The sequence below is a fragment of the Balaenoptera musculus genome, chromosome 19 (genome assembly GCF_009873245.2).
Source record: "Balaenoptera musculus isolate JJ_BM4_2016_0621 chromosome 19, mBalMus1.pri.v3, whole genome shotgun sequence".
NCBI lineage: Eukaryota > Metazoa > Chordata > Mammalia > Artiodactyla > Balaenopteridae > Balaenoptera > Balaenoptera musculus.
Genome location: NC_045803.1, coordinates 29,411,061 through 29,436,330, shown reverse-complemented (window position 1 = coordinate 29,436,330; position 25,270 = coordinate 29,411,061). Strand labels below are relative to the sequence as shown.

The 25,270-nt window shown below is 36.4% G+C and overlaps 1 protein-coding gene across 15 annotated transcripts in view; it reads right to left on the bottom strand.

The window, feature by feature from the left end:
• CHD9 (chromodomain helicase DNA binding protein 9) overlaps positions 1-25,270 on the bottom strand; it is a 245,391-nt gene that overhangs the window by 38,232 nt on the left and 181,889 nt on the right. For all 15 annotated transcript variants that reach the window (XM_036833648.1, XM_036833645.1, XM_036833643.1 and 12 more), the window contains 5 exons: positions 19,338-19,448; positions 14,852-15,048; positions 14,190-14,389; positions 9,927-10,086; positions 9,395-9,484 (listed from right to left, as the gene is read on the bottom strand). In XM_036833648.1, the coding sequence (XP_036689543.1) occupies positions 9,395-9,484; positions 9,927-10,086; positions 14,190-14,389; positions 14,852-15,048; positions 19,338-19,448 (758 nt within the window). The remainder of the gene's footprint in view (positions 1-9,394; positions 9,485-9,926; positions 10,087-14,189; positions 14,390-14,851; positions 15,049-19,337; positions 19,449-25,270) is intronic.

Here is a 25,270-nt window from a genome sequence, read left to right as displayed (position 1 = left end):
GCTGCTTGTATATTTTGGAGATTAATCCTTTGTCAGTTGCTTTGTTTGCAAATATTTTCTCCCATTCTGAGGGTTTTTTCGTCTTGTTTAGTTTCCTTTGTTGTGCAAAACTTTTAAGTTTCAGTAGGTCCCATTTGTTTACTTTTGCTTTTATTTCCCTTTCTCTAGGACGTGGGTCAAAAGAGATCTTGCTGTGATTTATGTCATAGAGTGTTCTGCCTATGTTTTCCTCTAAGAGTTTGATAGTGTCTGGCCTTCCATTTAGGTCTTTAATACATTTTGAGTTTATTTTTCTGTGTGATGTTAGGGAGTGTCATAATGTCATTCTTTTACATGTAGCTGTCCAGTTTTCCCACTACCACTTATTGAAGAGGCTGTCTCTTCTCCATTGTATATTCTTGCCTCCTTTATCAAAGATAAGGTGACCATATGTGTGTGGGTTTATCTCTGGGCTTTCTCTCCTGTTCCACTGATCTGTATTTCTGTTTTTGTGCCAGCGCCATACTGTTTTGATTACTGTAGCTTTGTAGTATAGTCTGAAGTCAGGGAGCCTGATTCCTCCAGCTCCGTTTTTCTTTCTCAAGATTGCTTTGGCTATTCGTGGTCTTTTTGTTTCCATACAAATTGTGAAATTTTTTGTTCTAGTTCTGTGAAAAATGCCATTGGTAGTTTGATAGGGATTGCATTGACTCTGTAGATTGCTTTGGATAGTACAGTCATTTTCATAATGTTGATTCTTCCAATCCAAGAACTTGGTATATCTCTCCATCTATATGTATCATCTTTAATTTCTTTCATCAGTGTCTTATAGTTGTCTGCATACAGGTTTTTTGTCTCCTTAGGTAGGTTTATTCCGAGGTATTTTATTCTTTTTGTTGCCATGGTAAATGGGAGTGTTTCCTTAATTTCTCTTTCAGATTTTTCATCATTAGTGTGTAGGAATGCAAGAGATTTCTGTGCATTAAATATTGTATCCTGCTACATTACCAAATTCATTGATTAGCTCTAGTAGTTTTCTGGTAGCATCTTTAAGATTCTCTATGTATAGTTTCATATCATCTGCAAAGTGACAGTTTTACTTCTTTTCCAATTTGGATTCCTCTTATTTCTTTTTCTTCTCTGATTGCTGTGGCTAAAACTTCCAAAACTATGTTGAATAAGTGGTGAGAGTGGGCAACCTTGTCTTGTTCCTGATCTTAGTGGAAATGGTTTCAGTTTTTCCCCATTCAGAAGGATGTTGGTTGTAGGTTTGTCACATATGGCCTTTATTATGTTGAGGTAAGTTCCCTCTATGCCTACTTTCTGGAGGCTTTTTATCATAAACGGGTGTTGAATTTTGTTGAAAGCTTTTTCTGCGTCTATTGACATGATCATATGGTTTTTCTCCTTCAATGTGTTAATATGGTTTATCCCATTGATTGATTTGCGTATATTGAAGAATCCTTCCATTCCTTGGATAAACCCCACTTGATCAGGGTGTATGATCTTTTTAATGTGCTGCTGGATTCTGTTTGCTAGTATTGTTTTGAGATTTTGGCATCTATGTTCATCAGTGATATTGGCCTGTAGTTTTCTTTCTTTGTGATACCTTTCTTTCTTTGTGATACCACCTTGTGGTATCAGGGTGATGATGGCCTCGTAGAATGAGTTTGGGAGTGTTCCTCCCTCTGCTATATTTTTGAAGAGTTTAAGAAGGATAGGTGTTAGCTCTTCTCTAAATGTTTGATAGAATTCGACTGTGAAGCCACCAGGTCCTGGGCGTTTGTTTGTTGGAAGATTTTTAATCACAGTTTCAATTTCAGTGTTTGTGATTGGTCTGTTTATATTTTCTATTTCTTCCTGGTTCAATCTCAGAAGGTTGTGCTTTTCTAAGAATTTGTCCATTTCTTCCAGGTTGTCCATTTTATTGGCATAGAGTTGCTTGTAGTAATCTCTCATGATCCTTTATATTTCTGCAGTGTCAGTTGTTAGGTCTCCGTTTTCATTTCTAATTCTATTGAGTCTTCTCCCTTTTTTTCTTGATGAGTCTGTCTAATGGTTTATCAATTTTGTTTATCTTCTCAAAGAAATAGCTTTTACTTTTATTAATCTTTGCTATTGTTTCCTTCACTTTTTTTTTTCTAAAGATTTTTTTAAATTAATTAATTGATTTTTAAATTTTTTTTTAGTTTTTGGCTGTGTTGGGTCTTTGTTTCTGTGCGAGGTCTTTCTCTAGTTGCGGCAAGTGGGGGCCACTCTTCATCGCGATGCGCGGGCCTCTATCGTGGCCTCTCTTGTTGCGGAGCACAGGCTCCAGATGCGCAGGCTCAGTAGTTGCGGCTCACGGGCCTAGTTGCTCCGCGGCACGTGGGATCTTCCCAGACCAGGGCTCGAACCCGTGTCCCCTGCACTGGCAGGCAGATTCTCAACCACTGTGCCACCAGGGAAACCCTCCTTCACTTCTTTTTCATTTATTTCTGATCTTTATGATTTCTTTCCTTCTGCAAACTTTGGGGTTTTTGTTCTTCTTTCTCTAATTGCTTTAGGTGTAAGGTTTGGTTGTTTATTTGAGATGTTTCTTGTTTCTTGACATAGGATTGTATTGCTATAAATTTCCCTCTTAGAACTGCTTTTGCTGCATCCCATAGGTTTTGGGTCGTCATGTTTTCATTGTCATTTGTTTCTAGGTATTTTTAAATTTCCTCTTTGATTTCTTCAATGATCTCTTGGTTATTTAGTATCATATAGTTTAGCCTCCATGTGTTTGTATTTTTTACAGATTTTTTTCCTGTAATCAATATCAAGTCTTACAGAGTTGTGGTTGGAAAAGATACTTGATACGATTTCAATTTTCTTAAATTTACCAAGGCTTGATTTGTGACCCAAGATATGGTCTATCCTAGAGAATGTTCCATGAGTACTTAAGAAGAAAGTGTATTCTGTTGTTTTTGCATGGAAGGTCCTATAAATATCAATTAAGTCCATCTTGTCTGATGTGTCATTTAAAGCTTGTGTTTCCTTTTTATTTTCATTTTGGATGATCTGTCCATTGGTGAAAGTGGGCTGTTAAAGTCCCCTACTATTATTGTGTTACTGTCGATTCCCCCTTTTATGGTGGTTAGCATTTGCCTTGTGTATTGAGGTGCTTCTATGTTGGGTGTATAAATATTTACAACTGTTGTATCTTCTTCTTGTATTGATCCCTTGATCATTACGTAGTGTCCTTCTTTGTCTCTTGTACTAGTCTTTATTTTAAAGTCTACTTTGTCTGATATGAGAATTGCTACTCCAGCTTTCTTTTGATTTCCATTTGCATGGAATATCTTTTTCCATCCCCTCCCTTTCAGTCTGTATGTGTCCCTAGGTCTGAAGTGGGTCTCTTGTAGATAGCATATATACGGGTCTTGTGTTTGTATTCATTCAGCCAGTCTATGTCTTTTGGTTGGAACATTTAATCCATTTACATTTAAGGAAATTATCGATATATATGTTCCTATTACCATTTTCTTAGTTGTTTGGGTTCGTTACTGTAGGTCTTTTCCTTCTCTTGTGTTTCCTGCCTAGAGAAGTTCCTTTAGCATTTGTTGTAAAGCTGGTTTGGTGATGCTGAATTCTCTTAGCTTTTGCTTGTCTGTAAATGTTTTAATTTCTCCGTCAAATCTGAATGAGATCCTTGCTGGGTAGAGTAATTTTGGTTGCAGGTTTTTCCCTTTCATCACTTTAAATATGTCCTGACATACCCTTCTTGCTCGCAGAGTTTCTGCTGAGAAATCAGCTGTTAACCTTATGGGGATTCCCTTGTATGTTATTTGTTGCTTTTCACTTGCTGCCTTTAATATTTTTTTCTTTGTATTTAATTTTTGATAGTTTGATTAATATGTGTCTTGGTGAGTTTCTCCTTGGATTTATCCTGTATGGGACTCTGCGCTTCCTGGACCTGTTTGACTATATCCTTTCCCATATTAGGGAAGCTTTCAAGTATAATCTCTTCAAATTTTTTCTCAGTCCCTTTTTTCTCTTCTTCTTCTGGGACCCCTATAGTTCGAATGTTGGTACATTTAATGTTGTCCCAGAGGTCTCTGAGACTGTCCTCAATTCTTTTCATTCTTTATTCTGCTCTGTGGTAGTTATTTCCACTATCTTATCTTCCAGGTCACTTATCCGTTCTTTTGACTCATTTTTTCTGCTACTGATTCCTTCTAGAGAATTTTAAATTTCATTTATTGTGTTGTTCATCATTGTTCGTTTGCTCTTTAGTTCCTCTAGGTCCTTGTTAAACGTTTCTTGTATTTTCTCCATTCTATTTCTAAGACTTTGGATCATCTTTACTATAATTACTCTGAATTCTTTTTCAGGTAGACTGCCTATTTCCTCTTCATTTGTTTGGTCTGGTGGGTTTTTACTTTGCTCCTTCATGTGCTGTTTATTTCTCTGTCTTCTCATGTTGCTTAACTTACCGTGTTTGGGGTCTCCTTTTTGCAGGCTGCAGGTTCGTAGTTCCCATTGTTTTTGTTGTCTGCCCCCAGTGAGTAAGGTTTGCTCAGTGGGTTGTGTAGGTTTCCTGGTGGAGGGACTAGTGCCTGTGTTCTGGTGCATGAGGCTGGATCTTGTCTTTCTGGTGGGCAGGACCGCGACCGGTGGTGTGTTTTGGGGTGTCTGTGAACTTATTATGATTTTAGGCAGCCTCTCTGCTAACGGGTGGGGTTGTTTTCCTGTCTTGCTAGTTGTTTGGCATGGGGTGTCCAGCACTTTACCTTGCTGGTCGTTGAGTGAAGCTGGGTCTTAGCATTGAGATGCAGATCTCTGGGAGAGCTTTTGCCATTTGATATTACGTGGGGCCAGGAGGTCTCTGGTGGACCAATGTCCTGAACTCGGCTCTCCCACCTACGAGCCTCAGGCCTGACACCCAGCGGGAGCACCAAGACCCTGACACCCGGCCGGAGCACCAAGACCCTGTCAGCCACATGGCTCTTACATGAGTCCTTGGCACATAGAAAGCACTTGATAACTGTGAACTAATATTGCTATAACTATAATTACAGGGACAAGCTGGGGGAGCGATTCATCTTCCTGCTAGGGTTGGATGGTCTCCTGCAGAGGTGGGGGCTGGCTGTGGTTCACCGTGGGGACAAAGACACTGGCAGCAGGAGTCCTGCGAAGTACTCATTGGCGTAAGCTCTCCCAGAGTCTGCCATTAGTCCCACCAAAGAGCTCAACCTCACGGTTTAAATGTGCCATATGCATGTTAAGTGTTCCTTAACTGCTAGGGAAAGGAATACAATAAGGTGCATGTACTCCTATTGTTGATTTCTGCTTTTAGAGATTCAGTTCATGTGCTATCTTTTGCATAAAGCCTCTAAACTTCCCCAGGCTAGATCATCCATTCAATACAGATTTTAAATCTATTTTGATTTAAATATTCATTTTGATTTAAATATTCACAGTATTCACAATGTGCCAACAATGGCAATAATAAGACAGACATATCCTTGCCCTTTTGAAGAGGTATCTGCAAAATCTCTTCAATACCTGTGATGAGTGCTGTGACAGGGCACTCTGGGTATGTGCTTTACCCACACATGAAAGGACAGGGAGGCTGAGTTGATGTTGGCTGAGCAGTAAGAGAGGGAAAATGAAAGAAAACGGGAAAGAGAATGTTCCTGCAAGAATGCAAAGGCCTGGAGGCATCAGTAACCATGGCACATTTGACAAATGCAGATCTAAAGTTCAGAAGAGAGATGTGGGCTAGAATTAGGTTCGGAAGTCATCAGTATGGAAATATAAGTTGATGCTGCAGAAAAGATGTGAACACCCAAGAGTAAGTGACGAGAGGGCCTATGTGAATACATTTAAGAGACAGGTGGAAGAGAAGCCTGAAAATGAAAAGTGGCAAGCAGAATGCTAAAAAGAAACTCTACAGGAGAATGGTATCACAGACACATTTTAATAATACGGAAGTGGTCAATAAAGGCAAATAAGATAAACACCATGATATATTCATCAAATTTGGCAGTGAGAATGTGGGTGAAGAACTTCTTAAAGTAGGTGGTGGAGTGAGGGGGTAGCAGCTGAATTGTAGTGGAATGTACAGTCAATGGGAGAAAAGAAAAAGAGGACAGCAAATACAGATACTTCTTTAAAAAAAGTTTGGCTGTAAAACCAAGGAGAGTAATAATATGGTAGTCTGAGGAGAACTGGGTGCAAAAGTGGTGTGTGTGTGTGTGTGTGTGCATGCGCGCGTGTGTGTGTGTGTTGAGAGAGATGTAAATATTTTAAAATCCAAATGAGAAGCCAGAAAGGGAAAGAATAATGAAAGAGGATAATTCATAGATCACAGTTCCCGGGAAATCACAAGGCGATTGAATGCAGTCAGACCAAGGAAAAAGAGGAGCCAATTAGTCACCAAATATTTACTGGGTGTTACTATTTCCCAGATTCTAGGGGCTGGGAACACAGTGATCAATAAGACAGAGAGCATACTTCACCTTCAACCAGCTTAAATTGTAATGATAGGGGAAATACAATTTAAAAATAAATATAATTTTTAATACTAGTAGGCAACATGAATGAGAAAATAAGGTTAAGTAATAGTGGGTGACTGGTGGGCTGCTTTAGCTAGGGTGGGCAGGGAAGGCCTATCTGAAGAGGTGAAACTTAAGCTGAGACCTGCATGATATGAAGGGGCAGTTCTGTGGAAGATTAGCGGAAAGAATATTTGTACTAGGGGGAACAGCACAGAATGAGCCTGACATGTTGGAGGAACATTGTGGATGAGGAACAGAATGGAGGAAGAGGTCCCAGAGTTATGTAGGGCACTGTAGGATTGGGCTTTATTCTAAGAGAAATGAGAAGCAACTGGAAGGTTTTAAGAAGTGCCTTGGGGCTTCCCTGGTGGCGCAGTGGTTGAGAATCTGCCTGCCAATGCAGGGGACACGGGTTCGAGCCCTGGTCTGGGAAGATCCCACATGCCACGGAGCAACTGGGCCCGTGAGCCACAATTACTGAGCCTGCGCATCTGGAGCCTGTGCTCCGCAACAAGAGAGGCTGCGATAGTGAGAGGCCCGCGCACCGTGATGAAGAGTGGCCCCCGCTTGCCACAACTACAGAAAGCCCTCGCAGAGAAACGAAGACCCAACACAGTCATAAATAAAATAAATAAATAAATTAAAAAAAAAAAAAAAAAGAAGTGCCTTGGCCTGATTTTTGCTTTAGAAAGATCACTCTGGCTGCTGTGTGAAGGTCCGACTGTAGAGAGGCAAAATAAAAGGCAAAGATGGGAATTCCCTGGTGGTCCAGTAGTGGTTAGGACTCTGTTCTTCCACTGCAGGGGGCCCGGGTTCGATCCCTCATCTAGGAACTAAGATCTTGTATGCTGTGTGGTGCAGCCAAAAGCATACCCAACAACTCTTGAAAAAGAAGAGGCAAACAGACTCACTTAGGAGGCCACTGAAAAAGTCTAAACACGAGATAATGGTGGCTTGGACCAGGGAGTTAGCAGAGGAGAGAGTGAAAAGTGCTCAGGTTTGGCATATACTTTGTCAAGCTAGCAAGTCTTCCTGCAGGGTTTGAGGGGAAGAGAAGAATCAAGAATGATACCAGAGCAACTGGGTGGTACATTTAGTAGGATGGAGAAGGCTTGTATGTGGGAAGGTGGGGAGGAAAGAATAGGAGACAGATTTGGGAGATACACAGGAAGTTTGAGCTGTTAATTAGATTTTTCAAGTGGAAATGTTTAGAGGCAGCTAACTCAGAGCTTAGAGCTGAGGGGAAACGTCTGGGATGAATATGTAAATCTGACTGTCATCTGTGTATAGATCATATTTAATATGATGAGGGTGCATGAGTTTACCGAAAGGGAAAGTACAGATAAGAAAGAAAGCTGAGGACACACCTCTTGGTCAATCCAACATATAGAGATCTATTAGAGGAATAAGAGCTAGCAAAGGAAAATGGAAAGGAAAGACCAATGTGGAAAAAAGGACAACCAGGTGGGTGTAGCAGCAAGGATGCCTACCGAAGACATCACTTCAAGAAGGGAGAAGTAGAATAAGTTTAGAGACTGATCACATGGTAGGTTATTAGTGGCCTGATTAAAAATCATTTCAGCGGGAGAGTGGAGATGAAAGATTAATTGGAATAGATTGAAGAGAAGATGCAAGGTAAAGAAGTAGAGACTGTCAACACAGACAACTCTTTATTTTCATGAAGGGGAGCGGAGAAATGGAGTAGTAGGACGTATGTACGATACATGATATTAAGGAATGTATACATGCCAAGAGAATGATTCAGTAAAGAGGGGGAAAATGATTTGGCAAAGACAGGCGATTACAGGCGTAAAATCCTTAAAAGGTAAGAAACAAGTTCCAAGCATAAGGGTTGCTCTTAGGAGGAGGATTTCTACTGCATCCCAAGGGAAGGAATAAATAGGGGGACACATACGACAAGTAGAACTGAAGGTAGCTCTTGTCTGATTGTTTCTGTTTTCTCTGTGAAATATATAGCAAAGTCATTATTGAAGGGTGATGCTGGTGGGACAGGAAGATGGCTTGAGGAGAGAGGTGTGGAATGGTCCTCTTTAAGAGTAGGTAAGTGAACTTCCTAGTCATGGTGGTTAAACAGCTTACTTGTGTTTAATTTCGCTTGAGATCAATGCTCATAAATTTGAAGTTAGTTATTCGGCAGGGTTTGTGTGATTTTCTCCAGCCATGTTCAACTGCTTAGGTATAGGCAAGGGGTAAAACGATTTTTCGGTTTAACATGAGTTGGGGTTGTGCCACGAATGTAGAACAGAGGGGAAAGCAGGCAAAGAATCTCAGTTAGTGAGTACAGTGCTGGACTACAGAATGCAGGTTTATAATGAGGAAAGTGGGGCATGAAGGTGGAGATGGATAAGATGGGGGACATCGTGATGAAATTAGAGAATTAGAGTGAAAAGTACCCAAGTTAAGTGAGTCTGAAGGAAATAAGTGACAGCTGAAATGCAGATTGAAGAGGTAATGCTGTTACTGGTGATAGTAAGATTAAGTATATGATTGTGTGTGTGTGTGGCTGTGGTGGAGAGGAAAGAAGACGATTGTAGATAAAGGTCAAGGAACTGAGAGACTAAGGTGCTGGATGGATCATATGAGGACGTAAAAGTCAGTCACTGCAGTAAGAGGGAGGAAGGTTAAGTTTTAGATTTGGTAGCAGGAAGCTATTACTAATGCTGATGTTATTATTCTTATGATAACTTTCAGTGACAGAGCCAATGATGAGATTAATAGACAAAAGGCAACAAAATGGCAAGGGTTACTCTAAGTTTGGTAGATTTTTCTTCCTGTGAATTTCACTGAAGATTCACTTAATATACAATTTTCTGGTCATTTAACTTTTGCCTCATTATGTTGCTGAAAAATAAACATGCTATTTAATTTACCTTGCATCAACTCCGTCAAACACTTTCTGACACTCATTTCCAATGACTTCTTGTTTTAGATAATACAGCATTCTTACACGAAGCAAGACTCTAAAAATGAGGCGGGAAAAAAAAAATCAAAAGACACAAAGACATTAATCATTAAAGAAAATTCACCCATGGGGTTAAAATTAGAAAAGAATTTGTATAAAAATTTTTATAATGAAATAATAATAATAACTTCTGATTAAATAAACCTCATTACTATCATATATATAAAATAGGTTTCTTCAAAATCTTTACAATCATCATTATTTAATATCCACGTAAGATATAATGAGATCACTTGGAGGCCAGTTTTTTTTCTCTCTCTGCTGATGAAAAGTGACACAAGAGGTACCATAATTTGCTGAAGGATACCCTGGTAAGAATAAGATTAGGATTGGTCCTAGACCACACTGTCTCTGTACTCAAAATCAGCATGCTTTAAGATTGTTAATAAATTCAGAAGTAAACTTTTAATGGGTTGTGTTAAAAATACCCTACTACCTACTTATTACAGTGGTGTTTTATATGTTTTTTGTAGCCTTCATCCTGAAGTAGCTGCTCAGGATTGTATTTTCGAAGCCATTCTGCTTTTTGTATATCAAATGAGCTTGTTTGAGTCTTTACTTTCTTCCCTTTTCGACCTCTGGGTACAGGGGCTGACAGGCCTGTTAAAATGAGAAGGACAAATGAAATCAGGGATAATTTGTATAAAGACGTTCAATTTGAAACATTTTTTCAATGGAAGAAATTTCTGGAGACTTTCAGAGGTCTGTGTAGGCTATACAGAGATCTTTGAAATATTAATGGTAACAATATAAACTCAATCACAAGATAAGTCCACGTGACACCACACACATATTAACACAATTTCCGCCAACCACCCAATTTCATAACTCTAATTAATCATTCTGATTACCTCTATGTTGCAAAACATTTTTTTCCAAATGTAAAAACTGAAGATCAAACCTTTCCCTCTGCTTTACTTTTTGCTTCCTTAGTTACAAAAACACAAGTTGTGGCCTCTTGATTTTCAAAACTGATTGTTACTAATAACATGGATTAGGTTTTGTGGGGTTCCTGTTTAAGAGAGCTAAATTCATTTGATTTCTTTGACATTTTTGTTGTGAAATATGTCAAAAATAAAAAACGGATTCCCACTCTTAATATATTCCATATTTGGTCAGTTTTTTATTAAAGGAAATAATACATAAAGTCCAATTCACTCCTTCCTTCCCAGAGATAGCCACTACCCTGAATTTGATTTTCATTTCATACACGTTTATACTTGTGTGTTGGAGAAATATTCAGTATTTAAGCTTTCATTACATTATACATGCAATTCTGTAACTTATTTATTATTTTTAATTTTTTTCTGAGATTTATAAATACTTGCTGATTCATGGAGGCTCTAATTCATCCATTTTAACTGCTGTGTAAAAATCTATTCTATGACTATATCACCTGCTTATTATTCTTCAACGATGCTGGAGTTGTTTCACTTGCAAGTTTTCACAATTACAAATAATACAGTTGTGATTCTTCCTTTCAATTCTTGTCTCATATCTTTTCCCTGCCATATTCTACCAGCCAGGAGTTTCATCACAATGGTAAATAGAAGCACTATGTAGGTTTGTCCCATTTTTCCTTAGGATTCTGGTGGTTTTGGCCTTTATATTTTGATACTATTTTGTTCAGTGCATACAAGTTTATATTTGTTGTATCTTCTTTTATGGATTAGTCTTTTTTATTATGTAGTATCCCTTTTTAATCTCAATTAATGCTTCCATCTTAAATTGCATTTTGGTCTATGTTAATAATGCTCTGTATTCTAGTCCTCCTGACCCTTGTTGGTTTGGAAACTAAACAGTGCATATTTAAAAATACACATATTGAAATTTTCCTAATAAAATATGGAGATGTTTTATATTTTTAAATTTCTCCCTACCATAATTTCCTCAGATTCATCATTTAATCCTATTTACTTTTTCATGTAACTGCATGTTAATTTTTACATGTTAATTTGTAATTTTTAAGAGGTCTGTGCCTTGAATGTTTCTACAGTACTTCAGTCTTTTTTCAAAATCATAGTATATCTGAAGTATCTTTGCAGATATTAATGATATTTTTTAAAAAGTTGTCTTCTCCTTTCATAGTCTTTGTTTCCTACAAGTTCATTTTAGTGGTTTGTTTTCAGTCTCTCTCTCATGTTGGAGACATTCCTCAGATGCCTGATACCCTTGGTTATTTGCTCATATTTAAGAATGACAGAAAAGTTGACAGGCAGGCTGAATGAGTGGAGCTGACTGTTGACTCTTTGAAGGGTAATCCAGCTGGCTTTTTCCTGTCATTATCTTTAGGTTTTGGCCGGGTCAGATTCACCAAGGACGATTCCTTAGTTTTCTTCCTTGAGTATGACACTGTCCAGTATACATATTCATTTAACAGCCATTTAGTAGCTCCATGTTGCAAATACCAATGAAATGCAGACATTCTCTATTTTATCTTCTCCAGAGAATAAACATTCAGTCGGTCTTCACCATGGCTACATGGAGTTGAAAAGAGTATTTAGGTATCTGATCCTCCTTTTAAACAACTTTTAATCAAAGCCCCTGTCCTTTATATCCACTTTCAGAGGTCACGGATGTCACAAACTCCTGAAACTTTTAGATACTCTATGAAGCAAATCAGTTGGCTGTTGCCCTTTCCTACTGTTGACCTAAGATTCAGCTCTCTCTGGTTGTTTAAGTTAGTCATCACTAATCTAATGCTTCTAGGTTCCAAAGTTCCTTTTCCATTCTCTCCACTTTTAAGGGTTTATCCTTATTTATTTTTAAATTATGGAATTAAGCATACACAAAAATAGATGGAATAATATGATGGATCACCAGATCCTATCATCCAACTTCATTAATTATCAATTTATAGCCAATTTGGCTTCATCTATATCCTGTTTGTTCCCCAACCTCCAACACTATTTTGAAATAAATCGAAGACAACCACCACTTCATTAATAAATGTCTGAGTATCTTTTAACATACGTAAAATATAAGGCTTCCTTAAAAACAAAACAAAAAACGACAATACCATCACCAGCCCTAAGAAATGCAATAACACTTACTTAATATTTAGTATTCAAATTTACAATTACCTAATAAAGATAATAGACAAATTTCTCCTGGGCTGTTTGTTTCAATCAGGATCCAAATAAGGCCCACACACTGCAACTGGCTGAGGACTCATAAACCTCTTTCAGGTTATAGCAGGGTTTTCAATCTTGGCACTATTGCTATTTTGAGCTGCACAGTTTTTCACTGTAGGGGCAGTCTGTGCTCTTGTGGCCTCTACAAACTAGATGCCATTAACATGCTCAAACCTGTGACAACCCAGGGTGGGAGCAAGATTGGGACACAAGATCATGTCTGGTTGTGAACCAATGGTTTATAGATACCCTCCCCATTTCCTCCCCTTCCACTATTTATTTGTTAAAGAAACTAAAATTTATACCTGTACAATTTATAAAGCTTAATACCTTGAATTTTTTTCCCTTTATTGACATATAAGTTGGGTTTCAAGGAAGAGTGAAATTATATTTGTGTGAATCTTTTATCTTGACCAGAAATCAGCTCTTCACATTAATAATTTCATTGCCTCCTATTAAGATAGACCTCCAGTGACCACCCTAAACTAGGTGCTTTCTGTTGTTCTCAATCTCAGTACTTAGTTTATTTACTTCACAGTACTCATCATAATCTATAATTATTTAGGTAATTTATCTGCTTTCTTATTATGTCTGTCTGCCTGACCAGAATGTAAGGTTCACGAGCTCAGGGATCTTGTCTGTGTTGTTCCTTCTCATCTTCCCAGTACTCTGCACAAGAAGCGCAGAACAGGCACTTTAACAGGTATTTGTTGATTAAACAGAATAAAATTGTAAAACCAATTTAAGGGCATAGTAATCTTTTTACCTTTATAGAAAATTCAATTATTTTACGCAAAAAAGAATGTTCGTAGGGTTATGGAGCAAATGTTACTTGTATATACCTCTGATGGGACTATAAATTGACACAGCCACGTTTGACAGCAAATTAAAATGGTTATAACAATTTTAAATGTATATACCACAGTGTTCCAAATTTTAATATACACACTAATTGCTGAGGAACTTGTTAAAATGCAGATTCTGATGCAGTAAGTCTGAGGGCTAAGATTCTGCATTTCTAAGAAGCTCCTGGGAGATGCTGATGCTGTTAACACACAGACCACATTTTAGGTCCTAAGGAGGTATATATGCTGTACCTCAACAATTCCATTTCTTGATATTTACTTTAGTAGAAGATTTATTCCTGTGCACAAGGAGGAACATACAAGGATCTTCACTAAAACCTGTTTCTCAATTATCTAAAATTGGAAACATCCTAAACGCCCATCATCAAAGGAGATGCTAAATGAATTAAGAAATATCCATACTATGGACTACTAAGCAGGAGTTTAAAAAATAAAATAGATCTACATGAATACAGATGGGCTGATCTCTAAGACATACTATTGGGTCAACAACTTGTAAACAAATACATGTTTGATAACAGTATATAAAACCCAACCAAACTGATAACACTGGTCTTTCACAACTTGGAACTTGAATTGAGAGTGAAGCTTAAGGGTTCTTTACCATTATCTGAAACGCTTCAGTATTTTATAAGGTACTATGTTAAGTGCTACTTACATAACTAAAACTAAATTTAAAAAGGAAATAAAAGAATGTTCTTACCTAGATGATTTTGTAGCTCTCTTGTCTGCCCATCTTCAGTTGGAGTAATGAGATCCCATATGAAGCCTTTAATTTTCTCATCTCCTCGGTAGTGAACAAGGCAATAAGCTAAGAGGGCTCGGCAAATTATTTCCACATCGTGCTCATTTAGCTGCCTTTTAAAACGGCCATGAGACAAAATCTCTCTCCATCGGCCCCACCTAGTTAAAAAAGGTATATTTATATTAATATTGGGTGAAATTCTAGAGAAAACATAACTCATGGATAAAAGGCCTGAAACCTGCAAAAAACACACTTTGTCACTGATAGGATTTACCTATTAAAGTTTTTTCCCCCACAGAATAAACTGCAGAGTCATGGTATAGTAATTTCTAGTATATTTTATTGAATAATGGATAACAATATTATCCATTTTGTGTTACTGAATATGCAAATCTGAGAACAACAAGGAGTTTGATATTAGCAATACATATATAATATTAAAATTTAAAGATATCTCATCAACTGCTATTAAGTATATGTTAAATAAATAAATGCATGGTACTTAAAAAATACATTTTATTGATTCTAACAAGATAAAAAGTGTATTAGAATATAGTATATGTTTCCCGTAAATTTGTACACCAGACTACTAACAGTAAACATTAAAAATAGTATTTTACCCATAAACTAGCAGATTTTTCTCTACTCTAAAGCATTCAGTTCTTCCATAGCCATTCGAACGCTCACAGGGTCTCCGGAGTTTGGGCTTTTCATCTCCTTCACTTTCAGCTTCAGATAATTCAGCCAATTCATCTTTTGTGGCACTGAAGGGTCTTGTTTGTTTCCTAATTCTTGGAGTGTCAATAACCAAGCTGTTCTGTAAAATTTAACAGCTATTACTTGAAGGTCCTTTTATTATTTTGCTTATAACAATATTTTACATTTTTACCTTTCAAACTGTACAAACAATAAAACAATTTTAAAAAGCCAGAACAAAGAAATTACTAACAATTCCACTGACCTACCAAATCAACATAAAATTTTTATATTCCTTTAAAATCCTTATTACCATTTGTCATAATTTCATGACATTACAATCATAGGATAAAAAAAAATTTGGTATACGGCTTTATTTACTGTATTGTGCTTCTACAACCATAAACTATATTTTAAATTGAATTTATGCATCATAATTTTCTTTATCTAATTAATTCATAATTTAATTTGAATTAATACAAATAGATTGTTTTAAATTTTTAAAATATATAATGCTAAAAAGTAAATCTTTGTCATCTAAGTTTATCCTAAAGATAAGTCCAAAGGAAGTGAAATATCCAGAAACGGAAATATTGGTCAAAGGGCATAATTATTTTATGGATCTAGAATCATATTTCAGTGCTTTCCAAAAGACTTACACTAATATACAACTAGCAAGGTAATAAGCGTATGAACCTCACTATGTTCAATGAAGTTTAATTCATTCAAAACAACTTAAGTTGACAAACTTTTATCTTTATTGAGCAATTTCTCTAAGTTAGGCACTATGTTATGGGCTGGGACTAAGATAGCTTTCTGCTCATGAGAAATTCACATTCTTGAGGCTCAGTTTAACGTGTAAACAAATAAATGCTATTCAAGATGCAATATTTTATAAGATGGGTGCCAAAAAAGTCAGAAAGATTTACAAAGTAGTGATACTAGAAAGAGATCTTCAAGAACGAGAAGTAGTTTGCTAGGCATCCAAGAAGGACATGGCATTATAAGTGAAGAAAACAGTAATGGACCTGAAAAGGTATTCTATGTTCAAGTCCTAGAGCAGGAGAGGGTAAACGTTAGCAAGGGAAGCAGGGACCAGACCATGTAGGTTCTGCTGTCCCACAGTAGTATGAACACAGTGCACTGAATTTAAAGGGGTACCTAATGTTAATATGTCTTAATACTGGTGACATTAACCTTCTCTATTAAGTTTTTCTACTGTAAACTTACTAGTTTTCTTTTTGTAATTAATAAATATTTTGGAAGATATATAAAAATTCTGTTTCTCCTTAAATTCTACACACTAATTTTAGAATTCATCAATGGGGTGGATTAATTGAGATTTTTCTATTTCTCTTATTCCTTTTACATTTATTAATTGGCACCTTCTATATAAGAAAGAGCTGACAAGGACCTACTGTATAACACAGGGAACTATACTCAGTATTTTGTAATAAGCTTAAAAGAATCTGAAAAAAAATTATGTATTTGTAACAAACACTTTGTTGTATACCTGAAACTAAAACATCGTAAATCAACCTACTTCAATAAAAATAATTACTTAATTAAAAAAAAGAAAGAGTTGTCCCTTTCCCTGGTCCCAACTTAAAAAAAAAACAAACCATAATTGTATTTTCTCTTGAGTAAATTTTCAAGTGTCTTTTGCCCATAATCTTTTAAGATTTTGATTTATTTCTACTTGTGATCAATTTACATTAGCTTCTATATAATAAAAATATTAACTTTCATATATACTTCTGCTACAAATAGTCACCAGTCTGATTGCACTTTTATTTTTCCATTACATAATTTTTAGTCATATATTTGAATATGCTGATTATTTCCTTTGTGGTTTGTTTCTAATTTAGAATTTTTCCCACCAAATATTTGATAAAATAGAAATCTAGTTTTTCTATTTTTTCATGCTTTGTTTCAAAAATAAATTTTTTATCACAAATTGGAGTTTACTTGGTATAGAGTATGTTATTAAAATGTTCCCCCAATGCTAACTCAAATTCTAATCATGATTATTAAATAATCCCTTTTTCTCTAATGCTATTTCTTTATTTACATCCTACAATTTGATCTTCTCCTGTTCTTATTCTATTCTTTGCTCTATATACATTTCTCTCAGTCATGGTTCCTTTATAATATGTTAATATGCTTTTATGTTTTAACATATAGTAAGTAATGCCAGTCTGTCTTCATGGTACTTCTTGTCAGAAAATTATAAAATTTTTAAACAGAGTACAAATTAGAAAACATAACTGCAAAGTATTACATGACTATATGCTTGTATAAGTTTATTTATAAAATCCATAACTCCTTAGGATAATCTATAAGGCCCTATTGATATGAGCTATACCTATCATCTCTGACCTAACCTGTCACCACTCTCACTACCTCCCTACATTCTGACACAATGCCATTTCTATTTCTGGAACACAGTAAGCTTATTTCAAACAATGGCTCACTGCCATTCCCTCTACCTTGAAAGCTTTTATCTCATGTCTTTACACTGTTGGCTCGTTCTCATCATTCAAGTCTCAGCACAGATGTCCCCTCAGAGTGACCTCCCTTGACCACTTTCCCTAATGCTATCTCCACTCCTCCAGGCATTCTCTACCATCTTACCATTTTATTTTCTTCAGTCTCAGAAATTATCTTATATATTTGTTTACTTACTCACCAGAATTTGTAAGCTCTATTGAAGCAGTGGTTCATCTGTCTTGTTCATTTTAGCCCTAATGTGAGAATGGTACTTGGCTCACAGTGTGCTCTAGCTGGATCCAGCACAAATGTACGAGTGTCTGTGTATTACCACTATAATACTTTTGAAAAATCATAAACAAACATCACACTGTAAGTACTGTTCTATTTCTCTCTCTTTCTAAAGTTAACTGTCTTGTCTTAGAGCTCTATGTGAGTACATAGGGATCTACATAATTATTTTTACTTACTGCGTTAGACAGTAATAAAAGTACCAATTAGTTTCTAATTTTTTTCTAAAATGAAAAATGTTGCGATGTACATCACTGTACTACATTATCTTGTACGTGTGTGATTACTGCGGTAAGACAGATTCCAAAAAGTGGATTTAATATTGTTGAGTATTTATTCTTCCAGGGGAATTTTAGATTTTGTCTGGTTATATGAACAAATTATTAACATTTTGATTGGGGCTGCATTTCTATGTTTATTAACTCAACCTACAAATGTTTAAAATATGTAATTTTTCTTCCCAATTGACAAATCTCACGATTAAGTTTGGTAATTCACTTTACTGAAATCATATACGTCCAGTAGGTATTCCCCTAAGTGTTCTAAATCTTTTTTTCTACTACGAAGTAGACTTCCTCTTCCATATATTTTTCTACTGCTGTTAGTACTGATATTTAAGAAGGCTAAATGGCATATTTATCTTCTATCAGTTAATTCACTAATTCATCTATTAATTTTATAGTGGTTTGCAAATTCCATTGACTTTTTAAGGCATATAAACATGTCAATATGAAAATAGTAATATTTTAATAAATATCTTTCTAATTTACTTTTTTATAATGTTTCATACAGAATTATACATATTTCCAAAATATATTAAATAATAATTATTATTGGGCAGTGGCATTATCCCTTGTTGTAAAGTTTTACATCTTGTAAGGTTATCTATTAAAATAAATCCCATGCATCAATGCTTAATATAAATTTCTTTTAATCATTTAGCAGTTATTTTGGCAGTAGGTAAGGCTCACAAACATTGATTCCTATAAATTATTAGACAGGTAGGTGTCTTTTGAAGTGAACAGTTACGTTATTATCAGTTCCATGAATTCTGTGCTAGTTTTTGGCCCTTTCTTCCTTAACTCCAAGGGATGTTATAAAAGAAACAGTTTAAAAATGCCACTTTCTTTATTTTTTTAATTTCATAATATTTACTAAGCATAGCTAGATCTATGTACGTAAGTAGGATTGGATCTTAAATTTTTTATGGTTGTCAGATTTTGAAGATGCCACTTTCTTGACTGCTTTTTATTTCTCCTTTTGTATTTGACTAGATCATCATTAATGGTATCTGACACCAAAATAACAAAAAGAAGGTTAAAAAGCGAAATAAAAGTAATCCATTATTTGAAGATATTTTAAAAATTAAAAAATATATTACAATTTTAAGAACATAAATAACCTCCAAAATTAAACTTTCCCTGTATTACAACCTATCATGACAAATATCAGAAGAATTAAACTGAAGCAGTGCCTGACTCAATGTTATCATTCAACTGCCCTGTATCAATTTATTTATGCAAATAAATTTATTTCAGTAAGTACACAGTTGAACACCTTAAAATATTATAATAATATTACCAAAGTATTCCCAGAGGTAATTTTTTTTAAAGGGAAATAAATACTTACTCTACCACTGATGGCATCTATATCTATTTCTGCCTTTTTCGCCCATTTTTGCCAGAAGTTGGGATCATCTAAGGAAATATCTGTTCGGTTTCCAGATGCCACAAAACTTGCCTGAAATACATAATGGTAGTTTTTCAAAATGTTTTGAAACTTAGAGGAAAAATCTATCAAAGTATATCTAAAACCTTATCTCTTCACATTTAGTGTGGATAGAATTTGAATTCAGCATATACACACATACACTCAAAGTACGTTTCAAACTACGATGGTCTGAAACATAGCACAGCATCTGCTTAAGGCAAAAGGCTTAATACCAACACAGGCTAGAGTTTTAGGAGCAAAGTTAAAGAAGTTATTATTGTTGTTTGACTTTTAAACTCTGGGTAAGCAGGGATCAAATCTTTTTGGTCAAAAAACCACACAGGATACAAAATTGCATTTTAGAAATACTACACAACAACCCAGCAATCCCACTACTGGGCATATACCCTGAGAAAATCATAATTCAAAAAGAGTCATGTACCACAATGTTCATTGCAGCACTATTTACAATAGCCAGCACATGGAAGCAACCTAAGTGTCCATCAACAGATGAATGGATAAAGATGTGGCACATACATAAAATGGAATATTACTCAGCCATAAAAAGAAATGAAATTGAGTTATTTGTGGTGAGGTGGATGGACCTAGAGTCTGTCCTACAGAGTGAAGTAAGTCAGAAAGAGAAAAACAAATACTGTATGCTGACACATATATATGGACTCTAAAAAAAAAAAAAAGGTTCTGAAGAACCTAGGGGCAAGACAGGAATAAAGACGCAGACGTAGAGAATGGACTTGAGCACACGGGGAGGAGGAAGGGTAAGCTGGGACGAAGTGAGAGAGTGGCATGGACATATATACACTACCAAATATAAAATAGATAGCTAGTGGGAAGCAGCTGTATAGCACAGGGAGATCAGTCAGTGCTTTGTGACCACCTAGAGGGGTGGGAGGGAGACGCAAGAGGGAGGAGATATGGGGATATATGTATATGTATAGCTGATTCACTTTGTTATAAAGCAGAAACTAACATACCATTGTAAAGCAATTATACTCTGATAAAGATGTTAAAAAAAAAACAAAAAAAAAAAAAGAAAGGAAATACTACACGAATAGGGACTTCCCAGGTGGTCCAGTGGTTACGACTCCACACTCCCAACGCAGGGGGCCTGGGTTCAATCCATGGTGGGGCAACTAAGATCCCACGTATATCAACTAAGCTCGTGCACTGCAACTACTGAGCCCGCACGCTTTAGAGCCCTCACGTCACAACTAGAGAGCCTGTGTGCTACAATGAAGACCCAGTGCAGCCAAAATAAATAAATTAACTTTTTTTAAAAAAAGAAATACTACATGAATATTAAGAAATTAGGTTACAAGAAGAATTTCAAACCTATGTGCCCTAGACAGTTCATTTTCTGGTATTCTCCTACTTTATTTCCATCCCATTTTTACGTAGATATGTCTCCTAAAAAATGCAATACAGAATATGAGAAATACAGAAAAATGAGTCACTGCCTATCTTTATTTTAAAAACTCTTTTCCTTACAAAAAAATACTGCATAAGCATTGTAAAAACTTAAGAAATTACAGAAGAATAAAAGAAAATATAAATGATTTATTTTCTTAAATGTTGCAGAAATTATAAAATCTTTTCATTGGGCCTAACTTTAGATATTACAGTTCAACACTGTGATTCATAAATAACCATTATTTGCAACTTAAGTTCCTAAAAATAGATATGCTGCTTCAAAGAAAAGTTATCAAAGTGCTTTATAAAAATGAAATACACAGCAAAGATATAAAATGATTTAAGAAAAGGGCTTGAAAGATGCATGCTAAACTTGTACAAGGATAAATGGAAGGAGCTTCCAGGTGTCCGCTCCTCTGGTGAGATGTAGTCGGGAGACGCTCTCCTCAGCTCCTTGCCTGGGTGGGGAAGTCAGGCTGTAGGGCCGGCAGAAATCCTCGTTTGAGGGCCCAACCGAGTTCCCCAGTCAGAGTGCTGCAGTTGAGGGGAGCAGCTGCTTGGGACTACTGTTTGGGCGCTGCAGAAAGCCTTCCTGGATTCTGACATGTAATCACTTTGGGACCGTTGGCCAGCTGCTCCTACCTGGCCACATGAAGGCTCAGACTGTTCCAGTCTCTGAACTGAAGAGAACCAATACTATTAGCATATTTCTCACCACCATGAATGCAAGGTATTTCAATGAAGAGTATAAGGAGGACATATACAAATCCCAGACTGGCATGTGCAAGTTCTGAGGAATGGTGGAATAACCCAATGTATCTGGGTGACCTTTGGAGACAGCTGAGACAGAGCTACAACAGGGCAGTGGCTGACACCCAACTCATAGCCCAGTTTCGCCAGCCATGTGGCTGACAAGGTCTTGGTGCTCCAAGCGGCTGTCAGGCCTGAGCCTCTGAGGTGGGAGAGCCAAGTTCAGGACACTGGTCCCACAGAGACCTCCCGGCCCCACGTAATATCAATTGGCGAGAGCTCTCCCAGAGATCTCCATCTCAACGCTAACACCCAGCTCCACTCAATAACCAGCAAGCTCCAGTGCTGGACACCCCATGCCAAACAACTAGCAAGACAGGAAAACAACCCCACCCATTAGCAGAGAGGCTGCCTAAAATCATAGTAAGTTCACAGACACCCCAAAACACACCACTGGACGCAGTCCTGCCCACCAGGAAGACAAGATCCAGTCTCATCCACCAGAACACAGGCACCAGTCCCCTCCACCAGGAAGACTACACAACTCACTGAACCAACCTTACCCACTGGGGGCAGACACCAAAAACAATGGGAACTACGAACCTGTAGCCTGTGAAAAGGAGACTCCCAACGCAGTAAGTTAAGCAAAATGAGAAGACAGAGAAATAAACAGCAGATGAAGGAGCAAAGTAAAAACCCACCAGACCAAACAAATAAAGAGGAAATAGGCAGTCTACCTGAAAAAGAATTCAGAGTAATTATAGTAAGATGATCCAAAGTCTTGGAAATAGAATGGAGAAGATACGAGAAACGTTTAACAAGGACCTAGAAGAACTACAGAGCAAACAATGATGACCAACACAATAAATGAAATTAAAAATTCTCTAGAAGGAATCAAGAGCAGAATAACTGAGGCAGAAGAACGGATAAGTGACCTGGAAGATAAAATAGTGGAAATAACTACCGCAGAGCAGAATAAAGAAAAAAGAGTGAAAAGAATTCAGGACAGTCTCAGAGACCTCTGGGACAACATTAAACGCACCAACATTCGCATTATGGGGGTCCCAGGAGAAGAAGAGAAAAGGGGACTGAGAAAATATTTGAAGAGATTATAGTTGAAAGGTTCCCTAATATGGGAAAGGAAATAGTCAATCAAGTCCAAGCACAGAGTCCCATATGGTATAAATCCAAAGAGAAACATGCCAAGACACATATTAATCAAACTATCAAAAATTAAATACAAAGAAAAAATATTAAAAGCGGCAAGGAAAAAGCAACAAATAACATACAAGGGAATCCCCATAAGGTTAACAGCTTATCTTTCAGCAGAAACTCTGCAATCCAGAAGGGCGTAGCAGGACATACTTAAAGTGATGAAAGGGAAAAACCTACAACTAAGATTACTCTACCCAGCAAGGATCTCATTCAGATTCGAAGGAGAAATTAAAACCTTTACAGACAAGCAAGAATTCAGCACCATGAAACCAGCTTTATAACAAATGCTAAAGGAACGTCTCTAGGCAGGAAACACAAGAGGAGGAAAAGACCTACAATAATAAACCCAAAACAATTAAGAAAATGGTAATAGGAACATATATATCGATAATTTCCTTAAATGTATATGGATTAAATGCTCCAACCAAAAGACAAAGACTGGCTGAATGGATACAAAAACAAGACCCGTATATATGCTATCTACAAAAGACCCACCTAAGACCTAGGGACACATACAGACTGAAAGTGAGGGGATGGAAAAAGATATTCCATGCAAATGGAAATCAAAAGAAAGCTGGAGTAGCAATTCTCTTATCAGACAAAATAGAATTTAAAATAAAGACTATTACATGAGACAAAGAAGGACACTACATAATGATCAAGGGATCAATCCAAGAAGAAGATATAACAATTGTAAATATTTATGTAGCCAATATAGGAGCACCTCAGTACATAAGGCAAATGTTAACAGCCATAAAAGGGGAAATTGACTAACACAATAATAGTAGGGTACTTTTAACACCGCACTTTCACCAATGGACAGATCATCCAAAATGAAAATAAATAAGGAAACACAAGCTTTAAATGATACACTAAACAAGATGGACTTAATTGATAATCAGAGGACATTCCATCCAAAAACAACAGAATACACTTTCTTCTCAAGTGCTCATGGAACATTTTCCAGGATAGATCATATCTTGGGTCACAAATCAAGCCATGGTAAATTTAAGAAAACTGAAATCGTATCAAGTATCTTTTCCGACCACAACGCTACAAGACTAGATAACAATTACAGGAAAAAAACTGTAAAAAACACAAACCCATAGAGGCTAAACAATACACTACTAAATAACCAAGAGATCACTGAAGAAATCAAAGAGGACATCAAAAAATACCTAGAAACAAATGACAATGAAAATACCACGACCCAAAACCTATGGGATGCAGCAAAAGCAGTTCTAAGAGGGAAGTTTATAGCAATACAATCCTATGTCAAGAAACAAGAAACATCTCAAATAAAAAACCAAACCTTATACCTAAAGCAATTAGAGAAAGAAGAGCAAAAAAACCCCAAAGTTTGCAGAAGGAAAGAAATCATAAAGATCAGATCAGAAATAAATGAAAAAGAAATGAAGGAAATGATAGTAAACAACAATAAAAGTAAAAGCTACTTCTTTGAGAAGATAAACAAAATTGATAAACCATTAGCCAGACTCATCAAGAAAAAAAGGGAGAAGACTCAAATCAATAGAATTAGAAATGAAAAAGGAGAAGTAACAACTGACACTGCTGAAATACAAAGGATCATGAGAGATTACTACAAGTAACTGTATGCCAATAAAATGGACAACCGGGAAGAAATGGACAAATTCTTAGAAAAGCACAACCTTCTGAGACTGAACCAGGAAGAAATAGGAAATATAAACAGACCAATCACAAGCATTGAAATTGAGACTAAGATTAAAAATCTTCCAACAAACAAAAGCCCGGGACCAGATGGCTTCACAGGCGAATTCTATCAAACATTAAGAAAAAAGTTAACACCTATCCTTCTCAAACTCTTCAAAAATATAGCAGAGGAAGGAACACTCCCAAACTCATTCTACGAGGTCACCATCACCCTGATACCAAAACCAGACAAAGATGTCACAAAGAAAGAAAACTACAGGCCAATATCACTGATGAACGTAGATGCCAAAATCCTCAACAAAATATTAGCAAACAGAATCCAGCAGCACATTAAAAGGATCATACACCCTGATCAAGTGGGGTTTATCCAAGGAATGTAAGGATTCATCAATATACGCAAATCAATCAATGTGATACACCATATTAACAAATTGAAGGAGAAAAACCATATGATCATCTCAAAAGATGCAGAAAAAGCTTTTGACAAAATTCAACACCCATTTATGATAAAAACCGTCCAGAAAATAGGCATAGAGGCAACTTACCTCAACATAATAAAGGCCACGTATGACAAACCCACAGCCAACACTGTTCTCAATGGCGAAAAACTGAAACCATTTCCACTAAGATTAGGAACAAGACAAGGTTACCCACTTTCACCACTATTATTCAACATAGTTTTGGAAGATTTAGCCACAGCGATCACAGAAGAAAAAGAAATAAAAGGAATCCAAATTGGAAAAGAAGTAAAAAAGTGTCACTGT